General features: G+C 43.7%; 1 protein-coding gene across 1 annotated transcript; it reads left to right on the forward strand.

Annotated features, from left to right (window-relative positions):
* The first annotated feature begins 1,257 nt into the window (after positions 1–1,257).
* Positions 1,258–19,035, forward strand: CRKL (CRK like proto-oncogene, adaptor protein). The gene is made up of 3 exons (XM_036393264.2): positions 1,258–2,040; positions 5,151–5,613; positions 14,291–19,035. Exons 1-3 carry the CDS (start codon positions 1,727–1,729, stop codon positions 14,423–14,425), a joined length of 912 nt encoding a protein of 303 aa, XP_036249157.1. The 5' UTR covers positions 1,258–1,726; the 3' UTR covers positions 14,426–19,035.
* Positions 19,036–21,541: the final 2,506 nt, after the last annotated feature.

The raw sequence follows: 21,541 nt of genomic DNA on the forward strand, positions 1-21,541 counted from the left end.
TGGCTGCCAACGTAGGATGAGGAACAAAGAGGAAAAAAACCGTGTAATGACTGAACTTTGGAAAAGGCAGAGCATGAAAGAAAGACAGCAAAGCTGCAATAACACTGCACAACAGTCCAGTTAAAGTTTCAAGACAGACATCTTAATCTATTTCTCATTTTTCTCATTTGAACATTTCTTTCAAGTGCTGCTTCATTTCACGTTGCCAGCCCTGAAGCAAAACGAATACCAAAAGCACAAATTAAACGAAGTCACAAGACTGAGCTAAACTCACACCATTTGCAGAGGTTTCTACACCTCCGGGGAGCGGTGCAGTTATTCAGTCGCGCCCTTGCCCACTGCGGCTGGACAGGCCCCCGGCACTGAGTCAGAGCTCGGTGCCTGTCTGGGCTCCCGGCGCCGACCTCCCTCTCAAATTCAAACAGCTCATCCGCACCATGTGCCAAGCGCTGCCCCCGAGCCCTGCTGAGTCCTTTCCGGGGCTTCCTTCCTCTTCAGCGGCTGCGACACCATCTTCCCTCCCGCCCGGGCCACGCTGGGCTTTGACCCCGTTATCTGGCAACAAGGCTATGAAGAGGCAGGAAACGGCCCCTTAGAGCACGTAGGAAATTATCTCGAGATCAGAGATGATTATCACAGCGGGCCGTTTTGTTCCTTAAAAGAAAATTAATTAACTAGTAAAAACCAGCAAAACCTCAGGGGAGGTGGTGTTTGTCTACAAACCGCCTGAGGTCAGGGTGCTGGCACCCCTCAGATCCAGGAGCAGCGAGAGCAGCACGAGGCAGCCCCGGGGCACCGGGGAGCAAAGCCTGGGGCTGGGCGGCATCGAGGAGGGATGGGGAGAAGATGGAGGGTCCCCCTCAGATACCTTAAGGCCAAGGGCTGGGGATTTTCTGGGGGTGACCCGTGTCAGAGCGCGCCTGCCGCATCCCCTCACAGGGCAGGGCTCCCTCAATGCTGCAGGCGCGCGGCCACCCCCGCCTCACTCACCGCACCGACCGGGGGTGCGCCGGGGACGGCCTGAGTAACTCGCGCGGAGAAATGAGGAAGGGGCGACTCTCCCGCCGCCCTGGACTCCAGGGAGGGGCACCGGGGCACGAACCCCTGGCCCAGCCCGCCGCCTGCCTCCGCCCGGCCCCTGAGGCGGGCGCGGCCCCGCGCTGCCGCCGCCGCCATGGCGCGTGCGCGGGGCGGTGTCTCGCAGCGTTCGCGCGGCCCGGCGCAGCCGCCATTTTGGAGCTCGGCTCGCGAGGGGAGGAACCCGCGGGAGGACGCGGCGCCCGGCGCTTCTGCCTCCCCGTCCCGCCCCGAGCCGAGCCGGCTCCGCTCGCCGCCTTCTCGGGCCGTCTGGCCGTGTCAGCCGCCGCTGCTCTTCGTCACCCGTCTGGCCGGGCCCGCCGCAGGCCTGAGAGAGGCGGGAAGGATGCCCTGCACACCCCGCCGCTGAGGGAGACTCGGGGGCCCTGCGCGCCGCGTCTGGCCAGCCCCACCCCAGCCGCTCCTCGGCCCTTCGCCTCCAGCGGCACGGAGCTTCCTTCTCCCTGATCCCCCTTTCCCTGGGTTTCCTTTCTCCCGGACTAGGCACGAGCCGCTTCCCCCTCGCCCCCAGCCCGCTCCACCTCCCAGGCCTCTCTGCCCAGGCCTCCTCCGGGTCTCTTCCTCCGCCTGGGCCTTCGGGCTCCTCACCTTCCTTCCTCCCTTTCCTTCCCCTTCCCCGGCCGGAGCCATGTCCTCCGCCGCTCGTTTCGATTCGTCGGACCGCTCCAGCTGGTACGTGGGCCCGGTGTCCCGGGCGGAGGCGCAGACGCGGCTGCAGGGGCAGCGGCACGGCATGTTCCTGGTGCGGGACTCGTCCACCTGCCCGGGGGACTACGTGCTCTCGGTGTCCGAGAACTCCCGCGTTTCCCACTACATCATCAACTCCCTGCCCAACCGCCGCTTTAAGATCGGCGACCAGGAGTTCGAGCACCTGCCCGCCCTGCTGGAGTTTTATAAGATCCACTACCTGGACACCACCACCCTCATCGAGCCCGCGCCCAGGTGAGTGTCCCCCGCCCCGCCACACCCTCCGCCACCTCTGCCCGAGTGGCGCCAGGAGGTGCGACCTGGAGAGGTGTCACAGTCCAGCCCAGTAGCTCCGGGAGCCTGGCACCGCATGTAGATGCTATGAATAAATACTAATAAATTCGTTTCTAACACTGGGCCTTCTTAACTCTCTGGACCTCGCCGACAATTAAAAGCGTTGTTCTTTCGGTCAAATCGTCCCACGGTCCCTGTGCTGACCTTGTGTGTGAAGGTACCATGTACCTCTGCACGGGCTGTAATTGCTCAAAGAGGGTGTGGTCGCACGTCCCCCTTTTTGTGTTCCCCTCTTCTAGCATTGTCTCCGTTCTAAGGATGGTTGAGAAGCTGGTTCACCAGTCCTCTCCCTGATTGAAGTACAGCCTGTGAGCTTCGTTTGCTGTCTACCCCTGCAGCCACAGTGACTACAATAGAGCTGGCTTTTATGTGATTAGACTGCTTCGCCCTGTTAAGTCAGCATTAATACATTCTAGGACAGCATTTCCCAAACTTCTGGAGTGGCATTTCTGCGCCAAAAAAAAAAAAAAAAGTGAACCACTTCTTTCTCACAGTTTGCTTATGGCACTGTTCATCTATATGGGCATACACCATACACTTCACGGAGAAATGCTGTTCTAGGAGGATGGGAAAATGTGACTTGGCTATGAGCTCCTTCTTTGTCCTGGTCCCAGCATGGGACATACCTGCAACATGCATCAGTGAACTGCTTATGAAGAACCCTAGAACTCATTCCTGACTTTTAATTAATAAAACCTTTCTCGGTATCTTTTGTCAAAACTCTTGGGCTGCCTGGATAGAATGAAATTCAATTAAATAAGAGAAAAGTAGTGACATATTAAAAAAATAAATCCAAATTCGTTCACTTCTGACTTCTGCATTTTAATATCTTACTATGTTTTGCAGATTAGCCAGCTCTTAGGAGGGAAGAATATCTTTGAGGTTTATAATCACAATTGAACCTTGGCATGGACCAGTGCTTAATGACAGTCACTTGTCAAAGATTGACAGTAGCTTGTCAAATTGAAAAACTCAAGTGTTCCAAAGTCATACTGAAAGCTCTCAAGTGATGGGCAGGATATGACAGAAAGCACAACCTTCAGAAACCCTTCAAACTGCTGGCAGCCTTTTGGTAGTGATTGTGGCCAGAGAGATGGGTAGATGAAAAAAAAATCATTTTCACCATTGCAGGAATGGAGCTGCCCAGTGTTACATGCATGCTTCAACTTGTGGAGAGTTGGGAAGGAGAAAAGTCTTATGCTGAAGCAATCTTCATGCCTATATCTGTTCTTCAGCCTGGATATTCTTGAACCTTTCTGGATGCAATAATTTGTTCTTAATCATTTATGGCCATGACTGGCTTGGCTTTCTCAAAACACTTGAGAACTTGGAGCTGATTGCACTTGCACACTTGGCATTTGTGAAGGAGTCCTGTGTGAAATGTTCTGTGAGCATTTTAGTACCACCTTAGTTTCAAGGTTTTGGTTGCATTTTGTTCTCTCAGCACAGAGACAAATGGGACCTAACCTGCAGTGAATTAACTTTTTAATAGAGCTACAGATGGGATCAACGAAGTGTTTTTACTTAGCACAACTTTGTTAAAACTCTTAGAAAAATCAGTTCTGTGTTTGATGGTTTAAAATTCTGTGCAAAGGAGGCTTCCTGCTGCAAGAGGGAGATGAAAGGTAGCATTTCCAGATTTTTGGGGTTTTTATTTTTAATGGACTAGATTTAGAACAGGGGTATGTGCTTCAGAACTGTTATGCTAATTCTTATTTCTCTGGCATTTTCCTGGGCACAGATGCTTGTGCTTTTGAAAGCTGTTCATTCTTTTAATGTCACAAAGTACAGTCTGAAAGGTGGTTTCTATATAGAGCTCTTCAGTACTTCTAGATCTTGGAGATGACATCTTAAACTTTTAGAACAGTTCTAAATGGACCATTTTAAACTTCTTGTTTATTTTGCATCTCCAGTAGTGAGCTCTGACCATCCTTGCTGATGTTCCTGAGCTCCTCCTTATGCAAAGCAATTGCTCCTGAAGGGTTCCCTCTGTCCCCCTGCTCTGGCTGCAGCAGGGTGTCTGAAAGATGGAATGAATATCTTTATCTTCAGGGCTTCTGGCATATCTTGCAAAAATCCCAGGGATTTGACTTCCATCGTGTTTTGCAAGCAGCAGAAGAGAACTGAAGTAGGCTAATGACATGCATTCTTGCTCTCATAGCTTAGATAATAAGTATCTGCTGTGGCCTATATCCACTGGGGTTTTTTGACAGCTGCTCTGAATAAAATGTATGACATTTATAATGAAAATATTGAAAGCATTCTCATTTGATGGATAATCTTATATGTTAACACAACTAAGTGACTGTATTTGACAAATGATGGACATAGTAATAAACAATTGTGTAAATAAATTATAGATAATATGGTTAATAGGCAAAGGAATATTTACAGAAGGCTTGCTTTTTTTTTTCCTTATTTCCTTCTTATCAGTGGATTCAAGTATTTCATACAGTCTTTGTGTCATACCATCTTACTTTTGTTCCCTTTTTCCTCTACACTGCTTCAAGTCTAGCACTTATTACTGAATTCTTTAGAAGTGGATGCTGAAGTTAAAAACAAAATTATTTGGATGACTTTGGAGGTGGTGGGGGACTTCTGGAGAGATTCACAGCTGCATTTTTATGTGTTGCCCTTCCACCTCAATCACCCCAACAGTCTTAATTTGGTTTTCTGTATCATTACTGTTATAACTTAAGCTATTTATTTGGCTCTAAGATCTTCACAACAATCCAGAACAGGTGGATAAAGATTTTGCATTATTTCTCTCAATTTTCTGCATCCCATGATAGATTATATTGGGCTTCTGGGGAAGCTACTTTGGGTATTTAAGTCATTATTTGAGAAGTGTGAGTTACTCATTAAATTCCTCACAGTGCTACCAAGGCAATGATTTTGTTACAAATCCAAGTGAGCAGCTCTTGTCTAATTGATGTTCCCACGGCAGAGCTGGCACTTAGCTTTGTCACTGGAATACAAACCAATAGCTGTTCCTTTTACCAAACCTTCAGGTATCCAAGCCCCCCGATGGGATCTGGATCTGCCCCTGCCATGTCCACTGCAGAGGAAAACCTGGAGTACGTTCGGACTCTCTATGACTTCCACGGCAACGACGCCGAGGATCTTCCATTTAAAAAGGGAGAGGTGCTGGTAATCCTGGAGAAGCCAGAGGAACAGTGGTGGAGTGCCAGAAACAAGGAGGGTCGGATTGGGATGATTCCTGTTCCTTATGTAGAAAAGCTAGGCAGACCTTCTGTTGGCAAGCATGGCAACAGGAATTCCAACAGTTACGGGATCCCAGAACCTGCCCACGCTTACGCTCAGCCTCAGACCGCAACTCCCCTGCCCTCGGTATCCAGCACACCTGGAGCAGTGATCAATCCTCTGCCATCCACACAGAATGGACCAGTCTATGCCAAAGCTGTCCAAAAGAGAGTTCCCTGTGCTTATGACAAGACTGCGCTGGCATTAGAGGTAAGTTTTTCCTCAGTCTCAGAGTTTTCAATTGCCTCGTGAAAGAACAAACTAAAAATTGTGATGGTGACTTCATGTGGAGTCTGCTTACTTATATTGAGAAGTTAGGTTACGTTCTGAAGAAACATCCACAAGAATTGCTTCATCTCTACCACTTCCTTTGAGAAAAGTGACCTAGTAAATGACTTTAGGACCTGTATTTTGCCTCCCTGCTTGCTTGTTCAGCTGTGCAGATGGTTCAAGGGTAACATGCTGAAGAGTGTACACATGCTGAAGAAGTGCTAGTGAGAGAATGGCTTTGCTTCTCCACCTAATCCTGGGGCAGGAAAGAGATGTTTCCTTAATCACTGTAGAGTTCCAGGCCTAGAACTGACAGTGGCATCCTCCAGAGAAAGGTAAAGGCTGCTGGCTGATACACCTGGTGTTGCTGATCCTCAGCTGTGAGATGCAATTGAAGATCTTGTGCTGAGAGCTGAAATCTGGGCAGAATATATCAGAAATATTCAGAATATATCACAAATATTCTAGTCTCTTTTGCTTTGGTTTTCAAAAGTGGAATTTAAGAAACCTAACCTAAACTAGGGGTGAGGAGTGTAGGGTAAGGGTAACCTCTAAAGTGCTGCAAGTTTTTGCACTTGCTATTGCATTTTTAATTTTATTTTTATTAGAGATATCTTGTAAAGCTTTAGAGTGCTATTCTGTAAATAGTAAAGAATTCATATCACACTTCTAGTTTAACTGGAATAAATGATTGATTGGAAGTTGTTTTTCAAAGCTATATCCAGAAGACTGATACTTTTACATTTAGATTATATAAAGGCTAATTAACTTGTAATTCAAAAATGTCTCACCTGGAAAAAGTGAAATTGCATGCTGCAATACTTCTAGGCACAAATGCAAGCAAACAAGCATAGGAAGCAGCAACACTTCAGCAAGTAAAATAATAATGGTTTTTAAAATACTTTTGAACTTTTCCTGTTGTTTTTGCTCAGTTACTTTGCAGGTTAAAGCTGTTACCTATGGCTGAAATTTGGAAGGTTATATTTGTGACTTCCCATTATTCAGAGTGCTCACCCTAATTGCTTTACTCCTGCATTTGTAAGACTTCTAAGGTTACCCCTGTGGGGTTAAAAGTTAAATATGAATCACTGGAATTTCTTTGTCTTGTGAAATCTAGCAGCTTGTTATTTGTGAACAGTGTGTGAAAATTATCATAGAACAAAGTGTAAATTCACTGCCAACTGCACTGTACAGAAAATTCCTGCCAAAACTACTCATGCTTCTGAAAGCAAAGCAAGGCAAGAGATTGATTTTGTTATGCTATCAATGTGTCATGGAGTTACTTCAGGGAGCTTGCACTGCCGCAGGGAGCAGAACCACTTGGAAGGTTGGTCCTTACACGGAGACTCTTCTGACTTGCCCTTTAAGTTAACCCTAGTTAACCCCATCAGTTCAGCTCCTCTAGGGTACCAGTAGGATTAATCTCTGGCCAACAAATAGGTTTGACTTGGTTTGAACCTTCAAATGACTGAAGTTTTGTTTGAGAGATTCTTCTCATCCTCTAATCACTTGCTGCCTCACGTTTTTGGGTCTCTCAGCACTGGCATATTTTGTCTTTCCATGCAGTCTGTTTTCTGTGGAAGTGTACCTCATCCACACTCTGGCTTCTCAAGAGGCTTCAGAAGCAGAATTCTGGGACCTGCTCTGCATTTTCACTGAAATCAGTGATTGCAGCTTCTCCATGTCTATCCATGCATAGGGAACTTCAGCAGCTTCATTATAGCAGTATTTTTTTTTTTTTGTCACATGGGCTATTCTTAAAGAAAAAAATAATTCAGCTTCTTTTCATTATTTTCCTTTAGTTTGCCAAAGCCTTGCAGGACCCTGATAAAATATTTAATCCCAGCCCTGTGAGGGCTCTACACATTACTAAATAAACTGAACCATTTGAAACATCTGTTTTGTAAGACCACTGAAGGTAGTGTCAGACAAAACACAAGTTATGGGACTGGTTTGGGGAAGAAAGTTACTGGTGTTCCTTGATAACAATATTATTTGACAGTTCTGCCCCTCAGAATAGGTGAACCCTAGGTGGCTGTTCACTGCTACAGGCAGAACCCTTGTGAGAGTAATTACTGATTGTGCAAGCTCATTTCAACTGATCCAGCAATGTGAAAGCAAAGTATCTGTTTGCTGGCTGTAGCCCTGTGTGCTCAGCACACAGACAGGACTAAAAAGGAAGAGAACAGCATCTGGAGTAAATAAAGCCATGGCACAGTGATCTGCTCAGCTTCCTTGAAGTGGAGCAGTGTCATTCCTCTTGGTTCAGCTTGAAAATGGGACAAGCTGCCTGCCTGAGTCCAGTGTTGCCATTGTACACTGTTATTGTTTACAGAGCTGACAGAATTCTCTTTAAGAAAAGGTAAGAATTTATAGCCTGTTACAGAGAAGTTTTTGTTTCTTAAGCAAGTTTTTTTGGTTTTTATTTTTAATTTCTTACATGAAAAATGTAAGTGACCAAATGACTATTCTACAGAAAATCTGAAATGAGATCTGATAGATTGGATAAAGATGAATTCAACTGCTGAATTTAAAAGTGTGACAATTTAAGAGCAACTACAATTTTATTTCTCTAGGATAATCAATAGGGCATTTATTTTTGCTGGGCTAAGTTTATTTAACATTATATAGAATCCCAGAGTGGTTTGGGTTGGATGGGACCTTAGAGCTCCTTTCATCCCACCCCCTGCCATGGGCAGGGACACCTTCCACTATCCCAGGTGACCCAAGCCCCATCCACTGTGGCCTTGGACACCCCAGGGATGGGGAGTTCACAGCCTCTCTGGGTAACAGTATTGGTGTTATTGAAGTTACCAATGGATGAGTGTTGACTCGATCCTGTTGTGTTATATACTCCAAAATGAAAAATTAAATTATAATCTGTTTACAGGCTAAAATGGTAATTGTAAGTATAGACACTATCTCAATAGCTGATGGTACATGGAATTTTGTGCATTTCCCTGCACCAGGGAACAGTTAGTACAGCCTACAAGAAATTACATGTATTTCTAAGATTTACATGTGCTCTTGTCTGTTAAGTTACTTTGGCAGTTCAGATTTAATGTTTTTAATGAACATTAATTTGTACAGATAGAAGTTTGTAGCTTCTCACTACAACTGACTTCATTACTAATATGTGTAGAGTATTATGTATTCTGCATTAAAAACACCCAAACCACTAAACAAGCAAGCTACAAAACAAAAATAGAAACCACCAAACCCACCCCTAACCGAAAAGCTCCAGAGCCGAGAAGCCAGGTCTGTTTCTTTACTTGTGTATTTCTAGCCAAGAAGCGATTTCCTTCCTTTCTGCTGCTGCAGAGGAAGGGCTATGAAGGACAGGCTTACAGTGTCCTGTGCTTTTTGGGACCAAAACCCTGCACACAGCATTGCTGTTCTTCCATCCTGCTGGTTACTGGGGAAAACCAGGAGGGCAGCCCCACGTTCAAAGCATTTACACTTTAGGAAGGTGATGGATTTGACTCTTGGCACTGTTACTGTGATACAGAGCAGTAAAGTCTACCTGAAAGTTTCCCAGCCTTTAAAAACTTGCAGTAATTCTATAGCCAGCCTATTAGAAATAGTGTGCTAATGAAGCCTTGTTTCAAATTGACAAGCTCTAAGCAGGACATGAACAACAAATTCTATACTCACTTATAAAATGGGATTAAATAGGGTAAGGAGCCAGACAGTGGGAGACAAGCAGCAGCCACCAGGTTTATACCTGTTGTGCTTAAAACACGATTCTTAAATGCTCTGCTCAGTGTCACAGTTAATTTTGAAGGCAGCAGTGGCTCTAGAGTTCATCTCTAGACTTAACAGTGTTATTGAATCAAAGATTTCTTCTTTTTTTTAAATAAGAGTTGCTCTATATTTTTAAAAGTTTTTATACTAGTGTTGGCTTTTTATAGACTTGTGCCAGCATTATAGTGTTAAGTAGTTTTACCTTTTTGTGATGCAGCAATCATACATGTGTGTGTTTGCTAGGACAGAGTTAATCTGTCACTGAAATGTTTGGTGAAATAAATATCCATCCACCACAATTATATAACTGACTTACAGTATTTCTCTTGAGCTTGTTACAATTAGGTTACAGTTAACTTTTTCCCTCTTCAAAGGAGAGCTGAGACAAGTAGGCCAAAATGTGCTAGCAGTAGAACTTTCTTAATTAGGAAATTAGGCTGCTTCTTTCAGTAGACAACAAGCATTGTGTTTTTCTTAAGCCAAGGAAACTTAGCCTAGCTGTGTTACACATTAAAATGCATCTAACCCACAAAGTCTGGATTTTAAGCAAAGTATTGATCCTGTATTTGGGTAGTGTGAAGTTTTGATCAGGGAGCTTCAGTTGCTGTAACTGTTGAACTGAGAGTGAGCTCTGTACAGGCAGGACAGTGACTGTAAGGAGACAGGCTACCACCTGTCATGAAAAGCAGCAATTTTTGATGCTGCAGCCCCTACTCTGACAATTTCCTGGCTCTTGGTAAAATGGAAAGTTTCTTTGTTTTAATCTGTTCCTAGGTGAGGCCAGATTAACTGCATCTAGCACTTCCACATTGCCCTTGAACCTCCTTTCATGCCTCAAGAATGGATGAAGCTTTTCCTCTGAACTGTTGGATTCTGCAGTTTGGGCATCAGCTGTGTTCTGGCCCAGAACATCAGAAGTGAAGGATAATAAAGTAATTGAGGTGTGCTTTTAGCCTGGTGCTTTCTTGGATCTTCCAATGCAGCAGCAGCTCCTCCAGTGTCCTCTGTCCTGCTGGCAGAGTGGCTGAACTCTGCCTCTCGTGTCCCTTTGGGCACAATGGGCTATCAGGTATTTTCTGGGTTCTGCCTTGTCTGTTCTCCTCCAGACAGGCAGCTGGCCTGAAGAGCTGTTTTGGTAGGAATGTGTTACCAGAGAGGGGTGACACTAATCAGGATAATGACTGAGATTGAACACCCTGTACATTGCAGAGAGCAATGTTTTCTACAGCACTGACCCACTGGGCTAAAATGATGATTGAGAAATTTAATGCATTTTTATCACCTTAAACTTATATTACAGAACTTTATCAGCCATAGAACTATTAACATACTGTAAAACTCACTGAATTGCTTGACTGAAATGACTTGCAGGAAACCTTTTGCAGAGTATGAATCAGCTTCAAATGGAAGGCAGGTATGGAAGAGTCTAGAGTGAATGAAGTAACCTTTGTGACTGGCATGTTCCACAGCTTGTGTTTCCCCAGGGCTTTGAATTCATGCTCTAACAAGGACATAATGAAAGATGCTATCTAAAATACATTTGGATTTTTATCACTTGGGTGTAACCAAATGGCTGCATTTCAGAAGCATTACTCATTTCAGCAGTGATACTTCATTCCAGTGATGCTGCTGTGCTTCCCAACTGAACTGACTGACCTGGGAGATGCTGAGTCTAAGGAAGTGTTCTCCTCATCTGAAGATAAGGGCTATTAGCTGTCCAGAGTCATACAGGAAGTTTGTGGCAAAGATGAGAATAGAACCAGGTCTCCTGACTCTGTCCTGTGCCTAATCATAAGACAATTCTTCTGACTGGCTTAAAACATTCTCTGAAAATAAAAATAGTGTGTTAAATAATTCTAGTGGGAGATTGCACCTCAGCTGACCATGTTAATGGCATTAACATGCTTTAAAATTGATGAAATAATGCTTTTAATATTTATTTAATTTAAAAAAAATCAAATAAATATTTAAATTATATTTAAATAATATAATTATATTATTTAAATATAATTTAAATATTTGTTTAATTTTATACATTATATTTAAATAATATGATTATTTAAATAATGCTTTTACTTGGGGGAAAAATCCATAGAGGGACAGAGAGTTGACCAGATTTTTCTAGACATTTTTGAAATTAAGGTCTTTGAGGTAAGATCCAGAAGTCTAGCATGAAATCAAGGTTCCTGCACCAAAAATCTTATTTCAACCTGCTGTTTAATTTAGTCTTCTCAGAGAAACTATATTTTTAAAATAATATAGCACAAGAGGATATTCAGCAGCTTTCATGTAAAAAGAAAAAAAGCCCTCTCAAAAATAGTAGAAAGTTATTGCAAATTAATTTACTATTCCAGTGGCTCTCAGCACATGGGAGTATGTTTTGAGTAGCCTTTGTCAGCCAGCTCTCTTTAGTGGCAGATGCTGGTGTGCAGCAGCTTTGCCCACCCAGCAGCACAAAGGACATTTTACATCTTTAATCCACAGGGCAGTTTGCTGTCATGCAATAGGAGACATATTTGAAATACTCTTTGCACTCAGCTGAAGCAAAGATTTCCAAACCTATTCACACTGTGAGTCTTTCAGAACCAAGCTGAAGAAATTTATCTGCTCTGGAGCTTCAGAATGAAGAATGGATTGATCTCTACAGCACAGAAACAGAATTACATTGTCACACTCTCAGAAAATGCAGCTCCACGTTTTTCAAAAGATTATTTTTGAGATTCAAGGGTTTGAGAGTGGGTTGGTTTATGGTGTAGTGAAAACACAACTCATTAGCTTTAAACTGTTGATATTGGCTGCATCTTCTTCAGGTTGGGTCTAGAATTTGGAACTTAGATCTGTCTTCAAGGGTTATTTAAATGTAGCAAATGTAACACTGAGTATTTATAGATCTTATCGGCATTTTCCTAAAGAAACATTTGCTAGGTTCCTGTTTAGGTCATCTTGTTACTATTTAAAGCTTTCTTGAGTGAGGAGTCTGACAAATTGTGCTTTTTAGCAAATGTACAATCAGAGCATGCTGCAGCAGGCCCTGAGAGATGAAAAGCAGTTGGGTGAACTCTGAATTCTGTGTGCACATGCAGTGTTTAACTGCTCAGTTCTGTATGCTGGCTTCATGTTTGAGTTTGGGGGCAGCATATATAGAAATGTCCATTTAAGAAAGTCATATGGCCTCATTTATATCCTGAGAACTTAGGGGAGTTGAAAGGGTTTTCTCCTCTCTCAAAAGCACAAGATTACAATTGTTCCAAGTGAGACAATCTCAGATATGGAGGGCAGACAGGACACAGACAACCAAAGCAGTGGAGAAAAAGTAGGGAAGGCAGAGCAGCACATAAGGCTTAAATCTCTGGGAATAGTTTCAAAGTTCAACCAATTTTATTTTAAGAGACACAACACTGAGTGACTGGCTGCCAATGAGTTTATTAAGTATCTTAAATTTCACTTAAGGGTTCTTGCTTCTGTGTGATCTTCAAAAATATCTGTTATGGTAATGATAACTGGGTTGAATGGGCTTCAGATAATCTAGTGCCATGCACATTGTTTTGTAAACTCAGGGCTCTTTCTTGAACATAAAATACACAGGTCTCACCTGAAAAGTTTAAGTTGCCAAGGGCCTATCTGCATCTAGTCTGAATTTCAGTACTATTTAGAAAATGTAGACAAATTGCTTTACATACTGTATCAATGTCTGTGTTTTCCTTAAATAAGATTAAAGTTTGTTCCCTTTGAATTTCACAGCAGTAGTTTGATAACTGAGGCTCAATTACAAAGAGCTTGGACCTAGTTTGGGAAAGAACCTTAGGAACTGTTGGGCATTAGTCATTGGCTGGTTCTACTTTTTGTGCAATTAGTTTCTGGCTGCTAATGTCACTTTTCTAATATTTACCTGTAGTTACCACATAGAGTCAAATAAGTAAACAGGAAGGGAGGGGGAAAGTCAGAGCTGCTGTAACAGAGCACATGCTCAGCTCTCCAGAAGCATCTCAGAAGAGTATTTAGCTTGTCTTAATTTGGATATTTCATACTTCTTATGAAGTACTTCTTATTTGGATATTGATACTCTTATCAGTTTGGATATTTCACTTTGTAAATTGTCCTGATCCAGATTAAATACAGCTGTTGAACAGTAAGAGTATAATTTATCATCATTTGGGCTGTTGTTTCATGCTTGATCATAGCTTAGACTTCTCTCATTTTCCACTGCCAGATAGGAAGAGAACAGTTATGGTAGGAAAGTCTTGACATGTCATCATTCCTGCTTCAAATGCTTTGACAGGAAGTAGATGTGAAAGCCACAAATAAAGTTAGAATCTACACCTACTACTACTAAAAAAAAAAAAAATTGAGATTGCTTTTCCCCACTTTTGAAGTGTACCATTATTTTAGAAATTACAGAAGGTTCTTAGACTGTGATCATCAGAATTAGAGCTTCAAGTAATGGGGTTTTTGCCTTAGGAATCTTTCTTTGAAAAACTACATTTCTTTTAAGTCAGTTGCTGCTAAAACCAGTCCCAGTACTGTGCTCTTTTGAAAGGATGTTGTGACTCATCACTGATGGTAGCTTTACTGCTGTGAATTTATATCTAAGCTAAAGATACTGTTGCATGAAGCTGTAAGCTCTCCTATAAAAAGAGGTGTAGTTCAGTAATCTTTATAGATACACATGTAATTAAGAGTCTCAGAAAGAGCACAGACAGCATTATTATGTTTAGCAACAAAGTGATGGGAGTGTAATTCAGTAAAAGTAACTTTCAGTTGATCCTTCTGCCAAGAAGAGAGCAAGGTTTCTTTCCCTATGATGGGCTTGTTTGTGTTCTCCATTGCACTGGTATCAGAGCTGAGTGTGATAAGGGTGTCTTTGCTTCTGCAGGTTGGAGACATTGTGAAGGTGACGAGGATGAACATAAACGGGCAGTGGGAAGGAGAAGTCAACGGGAGGAAAGGGCTCTTCCCGTTCACGCACGTGCAGCTCTTCGACCCCCAGAACCCCGAGGAGAGCGAGTGACTCCTGCCCCCTCACTGCTGCTTCATTCTCCTGGCTACCACTGGCATTCTTTGAGGTGGGATGAGGACTTAATGGCACATTGCTAGCATTGCCCATTTTCCAGCTTGCTGCAGTTTGACAGTTCTTTAAATGTACATTTGGAAACAACTGAAGTCACTGCCTGACCTTCAGATCATAGTTATGTCATCCAGAATTTAGTTTCACTTTTAAAACTTTTTTGGGCCTTAAGCTGGACAAGACTGAACCGGAATATAGCAGAGAGGTATGGGAAAAAAACCTTTCCTGTTGAGACTTCCATGGACTTTTTTCTGGTTTGCTCAGTAGGAAGAGCCCTAATCTTAGATCAAACAAGCAATTTCGTGCATTACTGTCCAACAAAAAGCAACAACAAAAATGCAATTTTAGAACTGAAGAAGATTTAGTTTTGAACCAACCTGTCCTAAGGTAGTACATTTAAAATTATGGTTTCTTTAAAGGACAATAATTGGAGCTTATGTGTTCTAAGCAGTTGTATTAGACACTGCTCTTTTGTGTTAACTCTTAGGCTTGTTGTTGACCTTCTTGAAACAGTGTGTGTTACATGCAAATAACCATTGATTCAGCTGCATTGAAGCTGAGGCATTTATTTATAAGGAAACCCAGGAGGAGGTTGTACTTGTAACTTGGTTTTGACATATTTAATGCATTTCTGTTGATTTTTGCAAGCACTAACTGTAGAAAGTGAGCTTTAAGGGGAAACACGTTGGCCTGGTCTACAAACAGCTCTTCTGCAGTGTTGAAAGTGTAGTTTTACTAGTACAGAAGTGCTTGTCATCAAGCTGTTACTTGGTAGATCAGATTGCCATGAGGAGAGGTAGGAATGGGACAGAAGAACTTGGTAAATACTGATAAAATCCTCTTATTTAAACATTTAAAGACCTTTTATATCCATTTCTCTGCAGGCTCCCTGCTCTCTCCAAAGTTTCCTAGCTATCCCACCCAGCCCCAGCTCATCAAAAGCTCCTTTTCAAACACAGTACCTTTTTACCAGGGTGTCTGTGTTGCTGTGCTTCTCTTCCAGAGCTGCTTTCATCTTCTTTTTCCCTTCCTTTTTTTTTTTTTTTTTCCCTTGCTTGTATCCCAACTCCTCTGCATGCTGACATCTTTCTTTTAACCTCCTGAAGGCATTGGCTCTGTTGAATATATGACCCAGGTCCCTCTCCCTCCCAGTACCCTCTAGAAAATGGTCAATTGGAGTCAGCTGCCTGGCCTCCCATGGGCCAATGCTCGGGCTGGAGGAGGTCAGGAGGTGTCTGTTACTAGTGTAGCTCCTTCCCTCTCTGTGTGGCTTTTTCCCTCCTAAGCTCTCCTGCTGTGATTGTTCTGCAGCTGGGTGCTCAGCCTGAGCCTGGCTGCAGGATAGGAAAGCGTAGGCACGGGGGAATCCTGTGCCACCTTCCTCAAATGTGTGTTGTAGGTGAACTGGAATGCTCTTTTCAAAATGATGGAACACTGAATTAACAGAATACATGTCTGCAAAGATACAGCTACTAAACCTCCCTTTTCAGACAGCCTGGTTAAGGCAGATGTCCAGTGTGGAAGCTGGCAGGAAAACAGCAGCTCCCATTTTTCAGCTTTGGTAGGCTTTTGTTTGTAGCAAAATGAGAAACTTCAAACACCTGCAGAATGTCATCAGATCTTACAAATGTCTAATGATATAAACATTGTCTTAAGTTCCAGCGTGTTTCTTGTTGATTTGTGTTGCTTGATCCTAATAAAAGCATGTTGTTGGTAGGTAGTTCATGTGGGAGTGCCGTGAGATCCTCCCTTGGAAGGCACTGAAGAACTGCACAAATGGCATTCACAAGCAGACATTCAAAATGCCAGGTTTTAAAATGTCTCTCCATTCATCTATTAACTGTTTTCTGTAGTATTGATCAAGTGGCTGACAGTCTGGAAGTTCTTGTTGAGCATTTTACTACCAAATTAACTGTGAAGTAGAGTAGCATTGACTGAAGTGTTTGGTGCTGTAATTCTTGACAATAGGCATTGACATTTTGTCTTGCAAAGAAAAGCTATGCAGTTCTCTTAACTAAAGAAGGTCATGTTTTTCCTGTGCCCCAACAATACCTGCACGTTTACTACACAGATTGTACTACTGAAAGTCAGCTTCTGAATACAAACTGCACTAAACTCAGTCTGCTGCAGAGAAATCTTATTTCAGGCCTGACCTAGTTACAGGCAGCTCTTCAGAAGACTGATTGTAGAATTCTTCCTTTGCGTGGTAAATAAATACTGTGAGATTTCAGATCTTGAACAGAACTTTTAACCTGATTTTTTTTTCACTGAAATAAACATCTTGACTCATCCCCTCATTGAATAAGGTGCACGCTTTGAACACAAACATTGTTTTAGGTTTAATTATGTTCCAATACTGCAGAAAAGCAAAGTACTTTACCTTCAAAACTATGCAAAATTTGTGTGTAGTGGTATCTGATGCAAAGACAAGAATTCTTGAGTTTCTGTGAACCTGGTTTTAGGTCATGAATGAACAGTGTTTCTCCAAGTAGCAGCGGTGTGGTTCAGGTATGTCAAATGTGGTTTCAATGTAGCATACTGACCAGCCTAAGCTGATTGTAACCTCGCTTCAAAATGTGTCTTGGCTATTTTACTATGAGACAAGTATTTTCATATAAAGACTGCATTGGATCAGTGTGTGTTTCTCTTTGAAGGACTCTGCAATCTCAATTGCTTGTGGCTTGCTTACACATGTGCTGTCGTTTTATGGAACCTCTTAAATCTGAGCGATAATCTCATCAGTGTAAATGTTCTTGGGCGTGTAAGGTAACCTTGATATGAAGCATGAGAGCCTACAAGTGATGGCTTCAATCTATGCACCATTAAAGTTGTCCTTGCTTTGGAACTAGGAGCTGGTGTAATGACCTGGTGCCACAGTAGTCAACGATCACAAAAGGCTTGGCTTCCTCCTGCTGTGTACATGTGTATATAGACATTGAAGCCTCTGACCAGTCTGAAAGTTTAAATGAAAACTGTTTGAATCAGTGTCCATCACTGGATAAGCGCTTATTTAATTCATGATTGTTTACAAATTGGGAAAGAATAAACAAAAGGGAATATCCTGTTTGGGTTGAGGCTCTGAAGAGCCTGAGCATTATTTTTGTAAAGGGAAAAACAGCATTCTTTGTGCCATTTCATGTGCCTGTAAAGTAATTTTTTATATTGTATTAACATCCTGGGAATGAGTGGGCTGCCTTTGTTTTTTAGTCCAGTTTTCAAGCATTTTCCTCAATAACCTGCATTTGAAAGTGAGACCTGCCTAAAAGACTGCCTTTTGGGACCAGTGGAAGCGTTCCTGTATAGTTGTCATTTTCTGTTTATTTGTGTTGAAGTGTATTTTGGGACAAGGATACAATTATTGCAGTGGGAAAGGTGGCCTTGTATTTGAGACAGTCTTCACTGTGTAAACTTTTAAACACAATATGTAATTTAAAGACCATGATCTTCAGGCAATAATATTAAGTGTAAGCTTTTAAATTTTATTTTGGGGATCATAGCTTGTTTTATTTTTTGTGCTATAAGATTAACAGTATTAAATGAATTATATTCTTAGAATATACGGAGTGTCTTTTCTTAAGATTAGTGCCTTTTTAATTTCTTACTCCACTTAATTCATAGAACTGGTCCCAACATCAAGCCACTGTGTTTTTCCCCAAGGCCCTGTTTGTACAGTCTAAATAAAACTTGCCTCAACTTACAGTATTATTTGTTGTCTTTAGTCTGAAAACCTTGACAATAACAGCAGAGTGTTGAAGCCCTTCCTCTGTCCTTACAATGCCCGTTCTGTGGGTGAACAGAGCCTGCCAACTGACGTTCTCCAGAATCAAAGGAAGAATTAAGCAGGAGAAAATGCTGTTGCCAGGCTGAATGAAACTCTCCTGTTCCATCCTCGTGCCTCTTCTCAGACAATGCTGCTGGGCTCTGGAGGCTCAGATGAAAAAGCTGCATCTGGTGATAGAGATTTCCACTGCCTCCTGTACCCCGGCGCCCGACACGTCCGCGCTCTTCCTGCTCCTCCACCGCTGTATTTATTGTGCTCTTTGGCCCAGGCTTTTAAGGGTCTCTGGAAACCATAACCTTTGTTTACTGTGATGCCCTTGACTGTGCTTGTAAGAATGACTGGTTTATGCAATGGTTTGAATTTCGCTTATTATTGGTTGAGTAACTAAGGTGTAACCTGTGCAGGCACTGGAGAGCAGGGACTGCAGCTCTGGCCCCTGCCACGAGGTGCTGGTGCAGAACATCAGAACCGGCTGTGTTTGGAAGTCAGAACCCACATCCTGGTCATCTTCTGCCTTTTCAGCACAGATCAATAGTAACTTAACTAAACTTAAAGGGTTTTTTCAGTTAAATCATTAACAAGGTGTTGATACTTGAGCTGATCCTGTATAGGAGGAAAACTTCAGAAGAACATCAACCATGCAACTGCTGCGAAGGAGAAGCCTACAAAGCTTGTATTGGTTCCCTGGACTCTGTAGGTATGGTGACAGCCTCGTGTTTGTCTTCTCTGGAGTACAGATTTCCATGTGATGTTAATAAACATTCATAGCCAACTCTGCATAGTGTCTTATCATCAAATAGTCACATTTGGCAAATTATGTTTTGGAGAAAATCGGTTGTGTTTTAAAGATAAGAATAGGTCAGATACATTCAGTGGGCTTTCAGGCTAAAAGACAAAAAGTAAAAGGAAGCAAGCAGTAACTCAAGGTGGGTTTATTTGTCTTACCTGCATTCAGGCTTCCACCAGTGCAAATCTGAACTAGTTCAGTTACTTCAATCCAACAACAGGCAGCACAAGCCTCCATTTTTCAGTGCAAGCTGGGATCAGCTGGGTTCATCAGTTTGTCACTGATTTATTTAGAAGGTTTTATTTCTAAACTGGTGTGATGTCAAACACCCTTTTAGACTTACCCAGAGGTGTCTGTTGGAGCTTACACCTAAATACACCAAATAAACTGCAGCCACAGCAGAACACAGTTCCATTTCTACATGATTCTCCAGAGTGTGGAGTGTGCACAGATGAAAAGCTCCTGAGGCCCACACTCACCTTAGAGCATTCATACTGAGTTTTATCCCCCATATCATCCCCTCTGCCTTGTTTTCTAGAGGACAGGTCAGCTGCTCCTGTAGCAGCTGTTGAACCACCAGTCACAGCTCAGCAGGGAAAGGTAAAGCAGTTCTGATTTCAGGAGCCCTCCGTCCCCTGGCAGTCGCTGTGCGAACAGCTGAGCCCCTCTGCAGCAGGGCTGCGTGTCCAGGCCGGCAGCAGGGCTCGAAACCATCACAGCTGTCCCAGAGTGAGCCTCCTGCTCTGAAATGCAAGCCCCGGGAGCTTGCCGAGAGCCACGGCGGCACCGATTGCTGTGACTCCCTGCCGCCGAGCGCTGTGTGCCCACCCTGAGCCCGGCTACCCACGCACCGCTCCAGCTGCCCGCCCTCCCCGGGAGGTTCCAGCCCGGGCAGCCAGCGCCCAGCACCGTGACTCAGCCCCGTCTGCTTCACGGGGTCCTGCCCCAGACTGCCACAGCCTCGGAGCCCAGAGCTGAGCTACCCCTGCTCTGCGGTGTGACCGAGGGGATGGCAGCCCCTCGGGGCAGCCTCACCTGCGGCAGATCCATCCCGCTGCTCCCGAGGCGGGCGGGGCAGCCAGAGGCGATGGGGAATTAACGCAGCGCTCCCCTCAGTTAACCTTCCCAGCACCTGCTTGCTTCATTCCAGGCATTTTGTAACCAGAACCCTCCCTGCACGCGTTATTAGTCTAACCCGCCGCTGGCACACCAGACAATTGGGATCAGAGCTAAATCTGGGCTATCCACAGGGAACTGGCTCCTGCTTTGTACGTCCTGCCTGGTCCAACAAGGGCAGCTGAAAGTCAGCGCTGAGAAATCCGTCACCAGCCTTTGGTCTAGAAATGTATCACTAAAGCTGAAGTGAAAGTGTGGATCCAAGGGACTGTTAATCCCCCTCCACTGCACCGATTCCCAGTCTGTGCTATCCAATGAATCCTCAGGCAGGAGCAGCTCTCCTGGCAGAGGGCAGCAGGGGTAGAGGGGCAGTGCTGGACATGCTGCTTTGCCTTCCCCCAGCTGCCCTTGCGCCCAAAATCCAACTGATTTAGGGGCAGTGGCAAGTCCAAGGAGAGGATGCTGTTTTGAGCAGACAGAAGGGACTGACATAAGTGAGCAACAGGAGCTGGTTTGAAACTCTTGGCACTCGACTCCTGTTCAGCCCACCAGCAGTCAGCAGCCAAGCTGGAGACCCCCAGGGATGCTCCTGACAGAAGTGACAAACCCAGCCAGGCCTTAGAGTGCACTGTTGCTATCCTTGTCATAAAAAATACAAAAATCAAAGTTGCCCATTTTTCATTACTGGGAAGCGATGACCCCTTGTATTTCTAGACTTGATTTACACAGTTTTTAATTTATTCTGTTCCTTTACTAGTTTGATCTGGATTATGTGGTTCAGGGGCTCTCATGAGAACTTCTACCTGCTGAATCCATTTCTGATATGTTAGACCATCTCTTCTTTCCCCCTCTTTTTGTGCCCAGTGATACAATTAATCCACTGACCTTGAAGAGAAAGAGCTTTTCTCTTTCCAGGTATCACAGCTGGTGCTCTGGCTCCGAGTCTGCAGTGAGGATGGATACACAGCTCTGGGCTGGAATCCTGCTGAGCACCAGCCTCATGCTCTGCAGGGCACAAAGGAAATGTAATTCATCAGGCTTGGCCTCTGTTGTGTGAGGAAGAGCCATATCCCACAAAGATTGAACACCCCTGCTGTGCCCGACTACCTGGAATAGCTGTGCCTACTCTGCACTTTGGAGAATGAGATCTAAAATTAACAAAGATCATTTCCCTGCAAGAAATAGCACCTTGGCCTGGACACGAGACATCAGCAGGAGTCTGAAACAGAAAGGCTAAAAGTAACTCAGGTCTGGGATTCTGCTGAATGCACTAACACAGGTCTGACCACCACATGCAGGGTAAGCAACACCATTGGAAATCTCTGGCCAAAACCATCCCAAACTGCAGGATGTACCCCAGCAGTGACAAAAAGGT

This window comes from Molothrus ater, chromosome 18, assembly GCF_012460135.2.
Source record: "Molothrus ater isolate BHLD 08-10-18 breed brown headed cowbird chromosome 18, BPBGC_Mater_1.1, whole genome shotgun sequence".
NCBI lineage: Eukaryota > Metazoa > Chordata > Aves > Passeriformes > Icteridae > Molothrus > Molothrus ater.